The sequence below is a fragment of the Nelumbo lutea genome, chromosome 7 (assembly GCF_056320005.1).
Source record: "Nelumbo lutea isolate HS-2025 chromosome 7, American lotus-T2T, whole genome shotgun sequence".
Taxonomy (NCBI): Eukaryota; Viridiplantae; Streptophyta; class Magnoliopsida; order Proteales; family Nelumbonaceae; genus Nelumbo; species Nelumbo lutea.
In genome coordinates this window covers 5787079-5804191 of record NC_142690.1, presented here as the reverse complement: position 1 = coordinate 5804191, position 17113 = coordinate 5787079, and the positions used below count along the sequence as shown (strand labels likewise).

At 33.9% G+C, this 17113-nt stretch overlaps 1 protein-coding gene across 4 annotated transcripts; it reads left to right on the top strand.

Annotated features, from left to right (window-relative positions):
• The first annotated feature begins 6706 nt into the window (after window positions 1-6706).
• Window positions 6707-14558, top strand: LOC148844819 (pentatricopeptide repeat-containing protein CRR2, chloroplastic-like). 4 transcript variants are annotated; one of them, XM_088956092.1, is made up of 2 exons: window positions 6707-9502; window positions 11988-14558. In XM_088956092.1, exons 1-2 carry the CDS (start codon window positions 6847-6849, stop codon window positions 12116-12118), a joined length of 2787 nt encoding a protein of 928 aa, XP_088812218.1. In that variant the 5' UTR covers window positions 6707-6846; the 3' UTR covers window positions 12119-14558. The 4 variants fall into 4 exon arrangements, with proteins under 4 accessions (XP_088812218.1, XP_088812219.1, XP_088812216.1 ...); XM_088956093.1 differs by lacking the exon at window positions 11988-14558 and adding an exon at window positions 11346-11801 and having other exon boundaries at window positions 6708-9502; XM_088956090.1 differs by lacking the exon at window positions 11988-14558 and adding an exon at window positions 11346-11801 and having other exon boundaries at window positions 6710-10175.
• Window positions 14559-17113: the final 2555 nt, after the last annotated feature.

Here is a 17113-nt window from a genome sequence, read left to right as displayed (position 1 = left end):
TAACATGGCACGATTTACACCTCTAGGTGATTTGTTGGAAAAATATGTGAATAAAATAATGTAGGTTTTTGGACACTTGGAACTAATAGAGTTCAAAGTGTTTTTGCTCTTCATTTTCGATCATATTCAGTCTTTTGCCTTTCATCTCAAGAAGTTTGAACAACAATATATGCCAAAATTGTACTCAATATCATCTTTATCATAACTGTAAAGTTCTATTATCTCTTTCTCTCTTTTAAGTTATGAAAATACATTAGGAGTTTTGGTTTCACATCATGCTTTAGTTTAAAATTGAGTTTCTTTGATAATTATTTATGTTTAATTAATTTTAAGCAATTAGGGTTTTGGTTTAATAAGTTTCAAGCACTTTTCATCTTTGGGTTTAATTCAATATTCAATCATGTGTCTTTAGTAGGCTTACATTTGCCCAAATCAAGTTTGTATTTGTAATGTCTAAGCCTTTTTTTTGGTGTTTCGTAATTTGTAAGTTCTCACACACCTAATTCTCTTAACTATCAACAAAAAGCACCATAAAAATACCAAAACTTAGTGCTTGTTCTACATGAAGATCCAAGTTGATTGCTTTCAACATCCTGCTAAGAGCAAAACCCTCGTGCTGGTTTGCTTTTGGCAACCTCTAGGTTTGCTTTCATTGAGAGCAAACCCTCTGCTGCCAGGCTCTTTAGTTGAACTGAATCCATGCCACTCCGTTCCAACTAGGATTAGTCCTTGCATTTTAATATATGACTGGCACAAAGCATTGTGGTTGGTTCTACAGCCCTCTAAACTATTGTACTAATGCTGTAATATGGAGCTTTTTGCGTATTTATATACACACGCATTACATTATATGTCAAATGAAATCTTTGATCATGTTTTAAGTCATTTTTGTTTTTTTTTTAACATTGCCACTCACACTCAACTAGGATGAAGTAATTGAAGTATGATTTCATTTTGGGACAATCAAACAGATTGGCACTAACACAAGCAGCTAAGAGTCAAATAAGTAACTACACCCAACTTGATTAAGATCTATATTTGGTTGTGGTATCATTCATTGATTCAAATATCCCATGCATCGCATGGGACATTCTACTAGTCAATGATAAAAGACCTAATCTTAGATAGCAGAAAAGTAGATTGCCATTAGAGATCCTCATGAACCCATTTTTTAGACCAAAATATATAGCAACACAAGCATTTAAAAACTAACTCCATTGGTGATGTTTTGGCTAACAAAATTGCTCTATAAATGGCCATGACTTCAGCTTCAACTGCACAACCAGAAGATGTGGGAAACTCCTTGTAGTAGCCTTGATAAATTGTCCATTAGAAGCAAAACAAACACAACCATACTTGCTATCGTGAGAGTTAATAATTGGAATTGCACATTTTAAGAGTTGATGGAATCAATTTGAAATATAACATTATCTTTAGAACTAGAGTCCCAAACCAATGAGCAAAATCACAATCAGAAAAAAAAAAAAAAGTGCAAAGGACTATCCACATACTCCATAGTTTAGATTACCATAGCCTAACCATGTATCAATCTCCATTAAAAAGGAAAAAAAAAACTTATATAGGTAACTTTGACTCTTTGAGATCCCAAATCCAAGAATACTTAGTTCCTGCCATGATTTCTTACAGATAATGAAAATTCTCTATTAGTACCTTGTACTTTGGGCCTAGTGCCACTTTGATCCCCAAACTTTAAAATATGACAATTCAGTACTCAAACTTTCAAAACGTGCCAATCCAGTACCTACTGTTAATCAACCCATTAACCAACTGTTAAGTGGCATTTGAAAGGACAATGCCTTTCAAGTGTCACTTAATTCTCTTTATCAATCATCCAAACGTTGATAAAAAATGAACAGTCCCAAATCCTTTCCTCTTCTATTCAAGAAAGTTGGGGTCACATCTAGATGGTTGATAAAGGATTTGGGACTATTCATTTTTTGTCAATGTATGGATGATTGATAAAGCGAATTAGATGACACTTAAAGGGCATTTGTGTCTTTTCAAATGCCACTTAACGGCTGGTTAATGGACTGATTAACAGTAGGTACTGAATTGGCACATTTTTTTTTTAAGTTTGGGTATTAAATTGTTGCATTTTATAGTTTGGAGACCAAAGTCACACTAGGCCCAAAGTATAGGTAACTAATTGGGAATTTTACAACCAGAACCACTGATAATTACTTTCATGTTTTAGAATTGGAAATAACTTAATATGTTCAACCATGTCTGGGTTGAAAAAGGAGACAATTTAAAATCATCCCAGTCCCATGTAGAATGCTCATCTATATTAAGTTAATTCCAATTCTAAAACATGGTACCTTCCATATTGAATTGTGATCATTCACTTTTACCAAATAGCCTAGCTCCGTATGAAAATTGATTAGCAATTTTGAAACAGATTTCCAAAGAATAATCCCACTATACAACTCTCGAGGAAACTTATGAGTTTAGATTGGCGCCACATGTAGTGCACCCCCCACATGCATATTTCATCATGTATTGGAAAACATCTCCCATACTTGTCATAAGTAGACCTATTCATGGGCTGGGCTTGAGCTTGGCTTATCAAAATTTGAATGGGACCGATCCAAAGCCTTAATCCAACACAGTGTAAAGTCAGATTTGAAGCCCGGTATGTGATTAGGTTTAATCATGGGGAGATGTTCCCAATACATTGTTGGATTATGCTTGCTGTGGGGCACCCATGTAAATTCAAAACTTATCCTTATTCTTCAATATTTTCCATCCAAATTCTAGTCTAAAGTGAAGATTTATTAAGCTGTGTTTGGTTTCAGTGCAAATTTATTTGCATTAGTATAAATGCATGGAAATGCAAATGTAAAAAATGCAAACTCTTATTTAATTTTGTTTTGGAATTTACTTTATTATGCTTCATATCTTAATTTATTTTATTTGTATTGCAATCAAACAAAATAAACTAAAATTTGAAACAAAAATAGGTCAGAATTTACAATCAAATCATTTGCATTGCCATAGTTTTGCGTCAATACAAATTTATTTGCATTGCGACCAAACAAATCCTAATAGTGACAAATCGCCAAGCAAACTGCTTAAGCAATGCCTAATTAAACACAGTAGCTAGCGTTATGAAATCCTAAGCCACTTTTAGATTTGGGAAGGCATAATTGATCCAAATAGCACTGATGGGCCTTTTCTTTCCCAGATTAACCGGACTACCAAAAACTGGCGTTGAATCCTGTCAATACTTAAAGGAAATTGAATGGTTTTAGGTCATGTTTGGTTTGAAGGAAAAGGTAAGGAAAGGAAGGAAAAATTAGGGAAACCCATACAAGGTTCTTATATGTTTCCTAAACTTTCATTTCCTTTCCTTTCCTTTTCCTTCAAACCCACCACAACCTTAGGGAAATTATTCAAAACCCACCATCACTTTTTATGATTTCTCTTAAACTCACAACTTTTCAAAACGTCCAAAAATTCACCATGCCAAATGAGTTTTATTTTCCAAAACTCACCTCCCGTTAGTGCATTGTTAATGTTTCTTAACATAAATGGCCATGTCAGCATAAATAACACTTTTCATGACCAAATTACCCTTGAATGGCGAATTAGGGGAAAATGGTCATTTAGGCTAGGGTTAGACCAAAAGTCCCTCTCTCTCTCTCTCTCTCTGATCTGGCCGCCGCACCATCTTCTCTCGCTTAGATCTTGAAGGTAGTCACTGCATCACCCTCTCTCTTGTTCTAATCTGGCAGCCGCACCACCTTTTTTTCACTCAGATCATGAAGGTAATCATTGCATCACCCTCTCTCTCATTCAGATCTGACCGCGCACCACCTTCTCTCGCTCAGATCTTGAAGGTAGTCACCGCATCACCTTCTCTCTCGCTCAGATCTGGCTGCTGCACTACCTTCTCTCGCTCAAATCTTGAAGGTAATCACTACACCACCCTCTCTCTCGCTTAGATCTGGCCACTACACCACCTTTTCTCGCTCAGGTCTAGCCGCCACACCACCTTCTCTCTCGTTCTTGAAGGTAGCCGCACCACCCTCTCTCTTGCTCAGATCTTGCCGCCACCGCACCACCCTCTTCGGATCTTGTTGTCGCAGTAGCACCTTCTCTCTTGCTCAGATCTTGAAGAAGACGATCTACTGGTTTGAAGATTTGAAAGAAGATGATCATAAATTTCAAAGATTTTTGATGTTTTGAAACATTTGAATGTATTCTTTTGAATATGGAATGTAAATCCCCGTCGAGGGTTCTACAAATTTATGCAAAAAATATTTTTGTAATTGTTTATTTGATTGTCTGAATTTTTTTTTGAAATTTTGTTGCAACAATCATTGGATTCAATGTCTAATTTTTGTTTATTTTTTTGAAAAAAATTATCATTTTATTAGTTTGTTTGTAATTTTTGATTTTTTCTAAAATATATAATTAAAAAAATATTTTTTTTTGTTTTTTGGTTGATATTTTTTTATTTTTTATCATTTTATGTATTTTATGTAGGTTTTTATTATATTTTTGAAAATTTTATCACTTCATCATGTTTTTTTACGATTTTTTTATAATATATAATTTTTGATTTTTTATCATTTTATGTATATTTGCAATTTATGTTTTTATCCAATCTTTATATTTTTCAAGTTTCTTTTGTCTTTTTTAGTTTTCAATTTTCTTGTTTTTTGCATTTTTAGTGTTTTGTTATAATTTCCAATGTTTTTTTTCTAATTTCTATTTTTTACATTTTCTATTTTCTACAATCTATAAAATTTTCTGTATTTTTTGTTATTTATTTGCAATTTCTGTGTTTTTCTATAATTTTAGGTGTTTTCTACAATTTTTATTTTTTGATTTTGTTTTCAACTTCTATAGTTTTTTTTTTGTAATTTCTATGCTTTTATGTATTTTATATTTGAAAATATTTTTTGAACATTTTCCTTTTTTTATGTTTTTGTAGTTAAAATATTAAAATATATATGTATATATTTTATATTTTCTATGAAGGGTAAAATGGTAATGTGTTAACTCCTGTTAGTCTGTTTAACGTTATGTTAGTAATATGGTGAGTTTTGGACGTTTTGAAAAGTTGTGGTGAGTTTAATAGAAGTGGGTTTTGGACAACTTCCCATGATTTTACTTCATGTTATGGTGTTATGAATCCATTTCAAACCTCATGTAAATGGCTTGACATTTGATCTAAAAATGATTTGGAAACACCATGATTGATTTGATATGAACACACCACGGTTTATTTAATTTGATACAAGGAATTTAAGGCTAAATTTGGGAATACTTAAAAATAAGTGATTATTCAAATAATCACTTTTTTAGTTATTTTGGACTGAGAGTTTGAGACCACATTAATAAACAGTTATTTGTGTTAATAAGTTTGAATGAAAATAAACACTTATTTGAGAAGTCCAAATTTTGAGCTTATTTTTAAATATTTATTCCTTTTTGGCCTATCTTACCCATCGTGTCATTTTGAAAGTACTTATACTACCTAGTTTAAAATAAGTGATTTTCACCAAACACAAAGCACTTACTTTTCAAATAAAGCACTAATTTAGACTTATTAGTTAGACACTCCATATGGTTTTCATAATTTACTGAAACAACCTTGGATATTATTAAGACACCCATCATACTTTGCAACCATATTACGACCCTGTTTGATTTCACTTCTAAAAAGTAAGTCTTTTAAGAGCTTGGACCACACATTAAGTGGTTATAAAGTGCTTATATGTGTTTGGTAAAAAAACTGAGAAAGAAATACTATTTTTTTAAAATAAGCACTTCTTTAAAAAGTGACATCAAGGTTGCTTTTCTTTTAGCATTTCTTGGAGAAGTGCTTCTTCCAATCAAATGGCACAATCGGTCATTGTCCTCCCATTCGAATACAGCAAATCAGGGAGTGATGCCTTTAGTTGCATGTCCACCGATGATGATTGACGGTGAGGAAAAACGATCGGTAGACCTATTGTTTTGCCCTTTTTTTGTGTTTTTTGTGAAGTTTTTCTTTGATTTTAAGTTATTTTATTGTTTTTTTTTAAGTAAAACTCTCATCTTCTCTTTGTTCGCAGATATAATTTTGGTAAAGTTTAATGGTGACAATCCCACCATCCAACCGCCTACAACAAGATGGTTAGTTCACCTAAACTCCTCCCCTCCATGTTAAGTGTTCTATTTGTTTTTTTTAGATGATTATTTGTCTGATTTGATTTTTTTTATTGTTTTATATGAGAAATTTGATTTTTTTGCTTACTTCTTTGGCATTGTCTATAAATTGGTTTCTATGCATAAGTAGGATTTTTTGGGTGATTTTTGTTAAAAATCATACAAAAAATTTGTTGGAATTAGATGAATATTTGGTGATATTGAATTCACATTATATTTTGGTATGTAAATATTTGTGATATTTTATTTTTTTAATTCTGATTAATATTTAGTTAAATGTTTACATATATTATTGTTGTTGTTGTTATTGTTATCATTGTCACGATGTGATGATATAGCGATTTTCATTGAAATGTATATTATAATTATATAAAAATCATTATTTATATGTATGAGTGAAGCGATAGATAAAAGTGTCAACATAATCACTTGTGGGGAAAGTAATTCATCAAACATCCCCACCCATAAGCAGTGCTAAAATAAGTAATTTTAGAAAATGCAACAAGGGTTCGCGGACTCGTGAAAAATACTTTTTTTGACCCTAACGTCTTTTTTGACCCTAACGTCCGAAAACTGGCAAACTCAGAAGAGAGACGCAACCCAACTGCCGCATCGACCTCGTCGTCCTTTTTATTTTTTCCCGCCATATATAAACCACCACCCTCAATGGTGATATCTACCTCAATAAGCTTCCCAAAGGCATGTCTATCACCCACGCAAACTCAGAAGAGAGACGCAACAGCCTGGAATTCAATCATCAGACAACACGTTAGGTTGAGAAATGACCAAGGAATTCTTGCTTCACATGCCCAGATGGATGCCCTGGGCGTTTTGCCTGATAACGTGGTTTTGCCACTCATCCTCAAGGCATGTGCCAGGCTGAAGGCAGTTGAAAGAGGGCGGAAAATCCACTCGGATATTCAAAATACTCGGTTAATCGAAGATGTTCGGGTTCGGACTGCTTTAATCGATTTCTATAGTAAATGTGGTTTTCTTGAAGACGCTCGTCAACTGTTTGAAGAAGCGCCGACTAGAGATGTGGTTTGTTGGAATGCTATGATTTCTGGGCATGTGGAAAATTGTTGCTACAAGGATGCTATTTGGCTGTTTGCGCGGATGCAAAAGGAAAATCTGAAACCCAGTTCGGTTACTTTGGTGGGTGTACTCTCAGCATGTGAGGAGCTCTCTGAATTGAGACTAGGACAGGAGGTACACTGTTACTGTCTAAGGAGTGGACAATTAGGTTTGAATCCTTATGTTGGTACTGCTTTGATTGGTTTTTACTCTAGGTTTGACGAGAGGGTAGCGGCACAACATGTGTTCAATTCGATGCTGGTGAGGAACATAGTAAGCTGGAACGCTATGATCTCCGGGTATTTTAACATGGGATATAGCTATGAAGCTCTTAAAGTTTTGGTTCGAATGTTGACCGGTGGCATCAGGCCAGATTCTGTTACTATGTTGGTTGCTATCCAGTCTTGCATGGATTCCGGGTCTCTTGAATTGGGGAAGCAAATCCACCAACTTGCAGTTAAGCTTGGTTTTTCCTCTGATTTATTCATAACGAATGCTTTAATTATTATGTACTGTAAGAAAAGAAGCTTTGAATTTTCAAAGGTACTATTTGAAACCTTGTCGGGCAGAGATGTTGCTTTATGGAATGCTATGTTGTCAGCCTGTAGAGAGTGTGGATTCCATGACGAAGCATTCACTTTGTTTTCTAGAATGAGAGCAGAAGCGGTTAAAGAAGATGTGACCACAGTTGCTATTATGTTGTCAATATGTGCAGAATCAGCTAGTGGTTTGGAGGAAGGCAAATGCTTGCATGCTTACTTTATCAAGAGTGGTATGGAGATGGGGTTGTCTCTTGGCAATGCACTACTTAGCATGTACACTGACATAAATTGTGTGGAATCTGTCCAAACTGTTTTTGATGAAATGCGATATAGAGATGTTGTGTCTTGGAATATTTTGGTTCTTGCATTGGCCTGTAACAAATTGATAGATCAGGTGCGAGATGCCTTTACACAGATGCAACAATGCAATGTCAGACCCAATTCTTTCACAATGATTTCTGCTCTCGAGGCATGTGGAAATGAAACCTATCTTACTGTTGGACGATCCATCCACTGTTATGTGATTAGACATGGTCTTGAATTTCATTCACCATTATGTACAGCACTCACAGAAATGTATATAAACTGTGGCAATGAAGCAGTGGCTAGGCATCTTTTTGAGAACTTTCCTGATAGAGATTTGATATCATGGAATGCCTTGATTGCCAGTTATGTTCAGAACAATTGGCACAACAAAGCTCTACTGGTCTTCCACCAGATGATCTTCGAAGTGGAGCCCAATCCAGTCACTATCATAAATGTTCTCTCATGTTGCACTCATTTAGCTTATTTACCTCAAGGCCGATCAATACATGCATATACAATAAGAAGAAAATTCAATATGACTTTTGACATGTACTTGGGAAATGCTCTTGTGACGATGTATGCACGATGTGGTAGCTTGAAGAATGCTGAAATGATCTTTAGACATCTGCCAAGAAAAGATATTATCTCTTGGAATGCCATGATTGCTGCATATGGTATACATGGGCGTGGAAAAGATGCCCTTCTTGCTTTCTCAAAAATGCAAGAGGATGGTATAAGACCTACCAGTGTAACCTTTGTTTCACTTTTATCCGCTTGTAGTCATTCTGGTATGATAGATGAGGGTTGGCAACATTTCCATTCCATGACCAGGAACTATAACATAACCCCTGAAGTTGTTCACTATGCTTGCATGGTTGATCTACTTGGACGTGGTGGCCATCTGGAGGAAGCCAAATATTTTATTGATTCAATGCCCATCAAACCAGATGCATGTGTATGGAGAGCTCTTCTTGGTGCTTGTCGGGTTTATTCTGAAGTCAAACTAGCTGGGCCCATTTTTGAGAAGCTTGTTGAATTAGAACCCCTGAATGCTGGAAATTATGTATTGTTATCTAATATATATGCTGCAGCAGGTCTTTGGGAAGAAGTAAGAAATTTGAGAGCGCAGATCAAGGAAAAGTGCCTAAGTAAGCCCCAGGGAAATAGCTGGATTGTTACAAGAAACCGAGTTCACTGTTTTGCTGCTGGGGATAGGTCACATCCACAATCAGATAGGATATATATGAAATTAAGTTGTTTAATTTCTTCAGTCAAGGAAATTGGGTACGTTCCTGATCGACTATGGGTACTTCATGATGTTGAGGATGAAGAAAAGGATCTGAAGCTTTTCAGCCATAGTGAGAAGCTGGCAATAGCATTTGGCCTGCTCAACACTTCTGGTAGGTCCCCAATCTTAATCACTAAGAACCTCAGGGTATGTGGTGATTGCCATACATTCAGTAAGCTTGTCTCTAAGTTTGTTAGGAGAGAAATAATTCTCAGGGATGCAACCCGTTTCCATCATTTTACTGATGGTGTTTGCTCATGCAAGGATTATTGGTGATGTTCAAGGAATACCTAGAGACAGTTTTCTGGTTGGGAGGGTTGGCTCATACCTTGGGTGCTAAGTGGAGAACCCTACATGATTATGGAATTTCAATGAAATGAATATCTCTACTTTACAGCAACTTAGACATGAAGAAATGGAGGGGGGGACCTAATTCACACTCTTGTCAGTGATGACTAAATTTAGTGGAAATATGAAAACTAAATGCTCATCCAATAATCTGATGATATTAGATCATCTAACAAGTTAAATGTATATGAGGGAGGAAAAGAGGAGGAACAAGAAAGACACTCTTTCTATGGTGAGGGAAGTGAGTGTACAGATGCTTAAGGCTCCTTGTTTTGTTGGGCTAGAAGTCAGTTACACATAGGAAGCAATGACACTAGTAGTTGTGGTTTGAAAATTTAATGCCAGGAATCAAGCATTAGATAAGATTATCAGGTGGTCCATCCAGAGCTTGGAAATGGGGGAATGTATACCACATGCTTCTCAGTGGGTTCCTACAGGTAAGGTATTTCTGTTTCAGTGCTCAAGTCATGGGGTTGTCCATCACATTGAACTCTTTTTTCTAGTTGGGGATAGTTGAGGAACCGTTTGATTCCTGAGAAAGGTATGAGAAACTGGGAATATTCCTGAATGATTCTTTTGTCTTATATTTGATTTGAGAGAGAGAGTAGCATGGGATAGGAAAACTGTGAGACTCAGGGTCTCAAAAACAAGGACACAGGGTCACACCAAATCAATGTGACCTCATTGAAAAAAGACACAACTAAGACATATTCGAGAATCTTTTCAGGGGCTTGTTAGAGGTGTCTCATCTTTCTTCCTCAACCCAGCGTTCATGCCCTTCAACAATCAGAACTCCATCCATAACCATTAATGGTAAGACCAGAATGGCCTTCTACTCGCAATAGTGATTCGATTAAGTCCTCTTTTTCATATTTTTGATGGGAAATTCTTTTCCCCCAATCCATTGTTTACCCCCTCCCAACAATCGTTGTATCTAGAAATGGTTTATCTTGGGCAACACCAGTTGGTTTGGGCATACCTGTTTGCCCATTTTTTTTCTTTGGTTTTTTTTTTTGTGGTTTTAGGGAACTGACAATAACTAGATGCCCCTGTTCTGAAAACCACTGATTCTGGCAGCGTCTGCTTCATGCACATGGGGTTTTGTGATCTAGATCTGCTATATTTGGATTTTTGTAGATTTAAGCACTTTTCTCCACCCTATTTTGCAGATCAAAGGCTGATTCCAAGCCTAATCTGTGAGGTAATGCCTAATCTTTTAGTTTGTCCCATGAATGTGCTTAATCATGTGCACAGGGGTTTTATGTTTGAATTTTCTCTGTAAACAAACATTGAAAACTTGATTTTCCCACATATTTAGTGCAATAAACCACATTAAAGATGCCCCAATGAGAAAATAAGTTTTCTGTTTCTCATCTCATCCCTTCCCATCCTTTCCTTTCTCAGACCAGTCTTCTCAGGAACCAAATGGACCCTGGATGTCCCTCTATCCACCTTTACTCCCTACCTTTCCTCTGCTAACCTGTAGTAGTTGACAATGACCTTTATGTGATTATGTCCAGAAGATTGTATTCTCTTTTAAATTTTAATTCACTCTACTTGTTTTTGCTCTTTTTTCTCACTATCAGTCTGTTTTGCCTTATATTCAGGACCATAATGGAGATCTAGAAATTGGTTTTCATGTTTTATTTCCTCAAAAGTAGCTGGGTTTCAACTTTCAACTGCACCTGTTTAGTGCCTCTTCTCAAAGTTCATGTTGGCTCTGTTGTGACTTATTTCATATTGCTGATTGGGAGAATGGAAAGGCTTCCTTTTTTTTGAGTAGGAGCCTACAGGGAGTTTTCAATATGTTCATACTCCATTTTTTTTTTGTAATGATTGGTATAGAATTATATATGATAGCAACTATACACTGGCTAGCTCTTAATGTATAGTGACTATTGTTGGCTGGCTTTTTGGAAAGCTTGTTTGAGGGATCCTATCTCTCTTTTACAAATATAATGTATTATTTCACTTGTTTTTTTTTTTAATGTCTCATTTCATACAACACCATGCTTGTTTAAGTACATGATCTCCATTATTCAAAGAAGCCTTTATGATTTATCATTTCTGTGATTCACTTTCCTTTAACAAAATTTTAGTTATCTTTACTTCATATAGAAAGAGGGAACAGTGCACTTTTTTTTTTTTGCTAATGTCTTTCTTACAGTTACTTGGTTATCCCTAACCTCTTTATTTTTATCAAATTGTTATTTTCATACTTCTGTTCCACATTATCAATCCTACTGTAGCTTTTGCCTGTGTGCAAGGAGGTTCAAATGCTCTGTCTTCACAAGACTTTATTGAGATACTGATCAGAAGACTGTTAGATCATGGTTTGATGAGTATACGATCTGTAGCAACACTACTTCTGTTCTATTGAGATTGAAAAGGTTCCAGGTATGTCATGGCTTTATGCTATTTGAATGTTCTTCTTTTGGCTTGTAAATCCAAAAATTTATTGCAAAGATAGAATATAAGGGGTGCAAACATATACAAGAGGAAAGGCACCCCCCACAAACATAACCAGTGTTTCACAGAGCACCCACCAACCACCAGAACCAAAGTAACAACCCACCACCCAAAAAGGAACCTACAAATAACCCTATGAAAAGCAACTCAAGACCCCAACCCACTTAGACTTTTTTTTTGGATAGATGGTAAAAAGTTTGTATTAAGTATAAATTGTAATGGAGGGTGAGAGACCCTCAAACATGTTCAAACAATATGAGTAATGACCATTATGAATAATAGAATCAGGAATCCTTTATGCAGGAGGCGAGAAAGATTAGAATCTAGGTGTGAATTTAGAATAACTGCAGTTATGCATGCTACCAATTCTGGTTTTGAATCTTTTGATATAATTCTTCCATGTAAGCTGCTATTCTGAGGGAACTTTCCAGAGTGATGTGCAATGCAAATTTAGTAGAAAGCACCACAAAACAGCAGCCAAGGAATGATTGAAGGGATGGAGTCCTTGAAAGTTCTCTTGATCCAACTAGCCTCACACTGCCAAGAAATTATACCTCTTGGGTGAGTTAACATTTTTAAACCATCACCTTCCACACTGAAGGAGAATTGGAGAATTCACTTTTTCTTCTTGTTTATGCTAATTTTTAATCAATAAGAAATAAAAGAAAAAAATCTCTTATTTCCCCTAACAATTTAAGTACTGTTGGAACTTGAACTCAGTCAAAATGATCCACTTTGAAGATTAATTCCATGTAGTTTTACTTTGTTTTGTTTACTTTCATAGATCAATTTCCACAGTTTTTTTTTTTTTACATTTTGAAAACGGTATTGATTGTATTAGTTTGTTTCTAGAAAGATTATATAACCCGACAGAGGTAGAGATAGAAGGAAGAAGCCCAGTTCTCAAGATCTTAGAAGAAGAAAGTGATGTTGTAATTCAATGTGAGAAAATAGTGAAGCATCACTGAGGCTCATCCATGGAACACACCACATTAATGAATCATGTAAAAACTGCTCTCTCTTTCTCTAATATATCTTCCCACCCCATTTGTCTATGTTTTTGTCTTCTTTCCCACTTTGTTGTTGTTTGTTTTGTTCACAAAATCCACTGATGTATAGGCCATAGGGTAACAGAACCTTCTAGGGTTTCTTAAATGATCTTTCTTTCTTTTCTTTTACTTTTGGTTGGGAATGGAGGAACGGACGAGATTAATGGTGGATTAGGACAGAAATGAAATGTTGAGCATTAACTTAGTCATGAATTAACAAAAAAGCAACTATAAAACTGCAAAAGCAACACCATGACCACATTGTTATTGTTTTTGTTGTTGCGATTATCATTATTAACAACATGAAGCTCAAAGAAGAATGTGAAAGCATGCAATTAGGCAAGATATAGATGTCTACTTATGTGTGCCTACAGGTAGAAAATGCTCGTTCTGGTTTTATATAAAATTTGTCTTCAACTTCTGACCTATGGGTTAATTATTTCTGCCTATGCACCTTTTTTTTTTGGTGTAGTTTTAGCTGTGAACTGTGGATACAGAAGCAAGCATCATGTTTGGCGCAGACACCATGTTTGTATTTTACCACATTTAAGAAAGGAAATAAATCTTAGTAAACTTCTAATGGCACCTGTTAATCTATTTTTCATTTTAAAATAAAATAAAAAAAGTATAGAGGGCCAAATATGTCCATGTGTGTGGAACATCTTGACACAGGTGTCTTGTTAACAATTGTGTTAACACACAAGAAATCTATAAGGAGAAGTATCCTACATATCATAGGTTTTAAGGCATCACTTTCTCGGATGAATTTCAGAATTTTCTCTTCATCTAGACACTTGAGTTCTTACTCATTTGAGTTTCATTCTACCCTTTCTTTTTATCTTGTGAAATATTTATTATTGCAAATATGGATATGGCTTGTTGAGTTTCAGTTGGAATTTATCAGCGTTTAGACTACAAGTTCTACCAGCAAACAATGTCCAAGTTATTTTTTAATCTTTATCTACCTGAACTGAATCTTTAAGGATGGACATTCAAATGCTTCTTTAAGATAGTTAAAATAAGGGTTGGGTTCTGAGATTCTTTTTCCCCTTTTTAGTTGGTGATGCGCTTCTGAGATCCAAGCAAGCCAAAGCAAAAAAGTCCTATGACTTATGTCCTTGAGAAATTGGATGCTTCTCAAGCAAAGTGCACTGCATCGTAGGCAGAAGTTAGATGGTTAGGATAGGGTTTTATTAAGCTGAGTTGTTAAATAACATGCAGAGCTCTTGCTCAGTTCCTCTTCGAATTTTGTGGATCTCAAAGCAATCACTTTGAGTACTATAAAATTGCAACTCTGATTTTGGCTTGATAAGTAATCTGAAAATAGAGTTACTTGATTTTAAATAATTCGTCACATGGGAAGATCAATTGACAATTTGAAGGATTTTCTCTTCAACGGTTTCCCCGTTTGCTCATAAATGTTCCAGATTCTTCTTCCATATATTATGTCCTCTATGATTTGTTGGGTTGAATAGAAGTTTATTCGAGGGATGAGTTACCAGGTTCAGAATTTTCATCTAATGCCTCTAACCATTCTTGGAGTAGGCAGCAAGTTATAAGGGCCCAGACCCATCTACTGGATCTTCCTGTCCTCTGTCCCTAGACCCAAGATGCTTCCTTAATAGAAAAAAGTTTTGAAGTTGAGTGCTCCTTTGCTCATTGAATTGGCCTTGATTTCTCTTTAGATAGACTGTTCTATTTGAGTTATTGTTATTTACTTCTTTATACTGCTCTCAATGCTCAAGTTGTCAACCATGGGGTAGGATTATTGGAGATACTTGCAACTCGGTTGCAACTAATGTTTATGATGATTCAATGCTGTGAATGATTTTTTTTTATAATTAATGCTGTGAATGCATTTTAACTATATGCTATACAGTTAGGTTCAGTTGTCGATTGACATAATGTGCATTATTTCGTTTTGTTTCTTCTTTTCTTCCTTGGATCATGCTCAGCATTTATTTATTACCACCGGATTATTCAAGGAGGACATAAAATGACTTATGTTCTTTCTTGTCGGGTTATGAAATTCTATAACTATAACATGTTGGGTTCGACTATGATATGGAAAAGATATAATATCCAAAAAAACATCTGACCAATCAAGTAGAATAACAAACGTGGTAGTGAATCATGTGTAATTTACCAAAATTCATTGGTCAAAACTCTTTCTATACCATATCTTTTCCCCATCATAGATTTTCACTAACATGTTTTTATCTATTAAGACTAGCGGGGACCCATGTGATGCATGGGATTTGTTAAGAGAAAGCTAAATAATAGAAAATGGTCATTTACTAAAACACCCCTTATAATTTCATGGATTTATTAAAAATTATCCAATAGTTTGTATTTTACTAAAACACCACTTATAATTTACTATGGATTTAATTGATCTACCATTAGATGACAATGCAAAATGATAGTGTTGACCCTAATGTTCATTTAAATCAATTTTGTTAAAGGAAAATAAAAATAAAAATATTATTTTTGCCCCTAATAAGACACGAGCAACCACTCTATTGGCTATATTTAGTCAATTTTGTTTTCTATACAAAAAAGTGATAAGGGTATTTTTGAAATAAAAAATCATGGCCCTAATGGCAAACCAAACATTCCTTAATGAAATGTTGATTAAGTAAATACATTGTAAAATATATGAGATATTTTATTAAAATAAAAACTATAAGGAATGTTTAAGTAAATATGCAAAACTCTAAGGTGTGTTCTACTAAATGACCCTAATAGAAACGCATAAGAGTATACAACTATTTTATATTTTCAATTTTTTAAATAATTAATAATTAGTCATATTTTATATACTACTTTTAATAAAATTTTTATAACACAAAAATAACAATAACTAATTTCATTTAAATTAATTCATTAAATTGATGAAACCGACCAACCCGATCAACTTGAGCTGACCACATTGGATCATTTTCGCTTTGGCCATTTGTAAATCGACCAAAATCGGATAACTTGACCATTGATATATATTAATATTTTATATTTTAAAAATAATTTTTAATATGAAAAGTTGAAAATTTCCTATATTTCTTAGTCTAAAATGTTTTATACCATGAATTTCATCTTTAAATTTATTTTTTAACAATTACACTAATTTTTTAAATTTAATTTTCAAATTTAAATCTTTGGAACCAATAGATCAAACCAAAAAAACAATCCAAACTAGTACTTAAGTGGGTCGGTTTTCACAAATAATCAGTCGGTTTCAACTGACCATGTCAATTTGGTTGGCAAAACAACCTACAACCGAATCGAACCAATTCATGAACATTAATAACTTCAGATAAATTAATAGTCTCATCTTTGATAAATAACAATATTTTAATCTCCAATAATTGTTGAAAATTTATAGCAAAAAATACAATAATATAATCTCTAATAAATATTAATCAATAAGTTATATAAAAAATGCAATAAACACATTAAGTACAATAAAAAAATTAAAAATTTCAATGATAGTAGTTTAATCTCCAATAATTATTGAAAGTTTTTTGATAAATAACAAAACAAAAATAAATTTATACATAATTATATTGAAAATACAATTATCACAAAAAACAATAAATAGTAATATTAGAATATATAATTATATAATAAATATATATTAAGAGTTTAAAATTATTATTAATAAATATTAATTTTTATGATAGTTATTTTCTCAATTATTAATTGATATAAGTGAAATTAGTTACTTACAATATTATGTAAAAATATTAAATTATTATTAAAGTTATTTAATTATTAATTTTGTAAAATATTAAATTATTATTAATTTACGTTATATTTATTTTTCTACTTTTTCATATTTTTTTAAAATTTATTACATC

Bases quoted from the DNA above. Each gene is read 5' to 3' on its own strand.
- LOC148844819 (XM_088956090.1), top strand. From the start codon at position 6,847: ATGGTGATATCTACCTCAATAAGCTTCCCAAAGGCATGTCTATCACCC.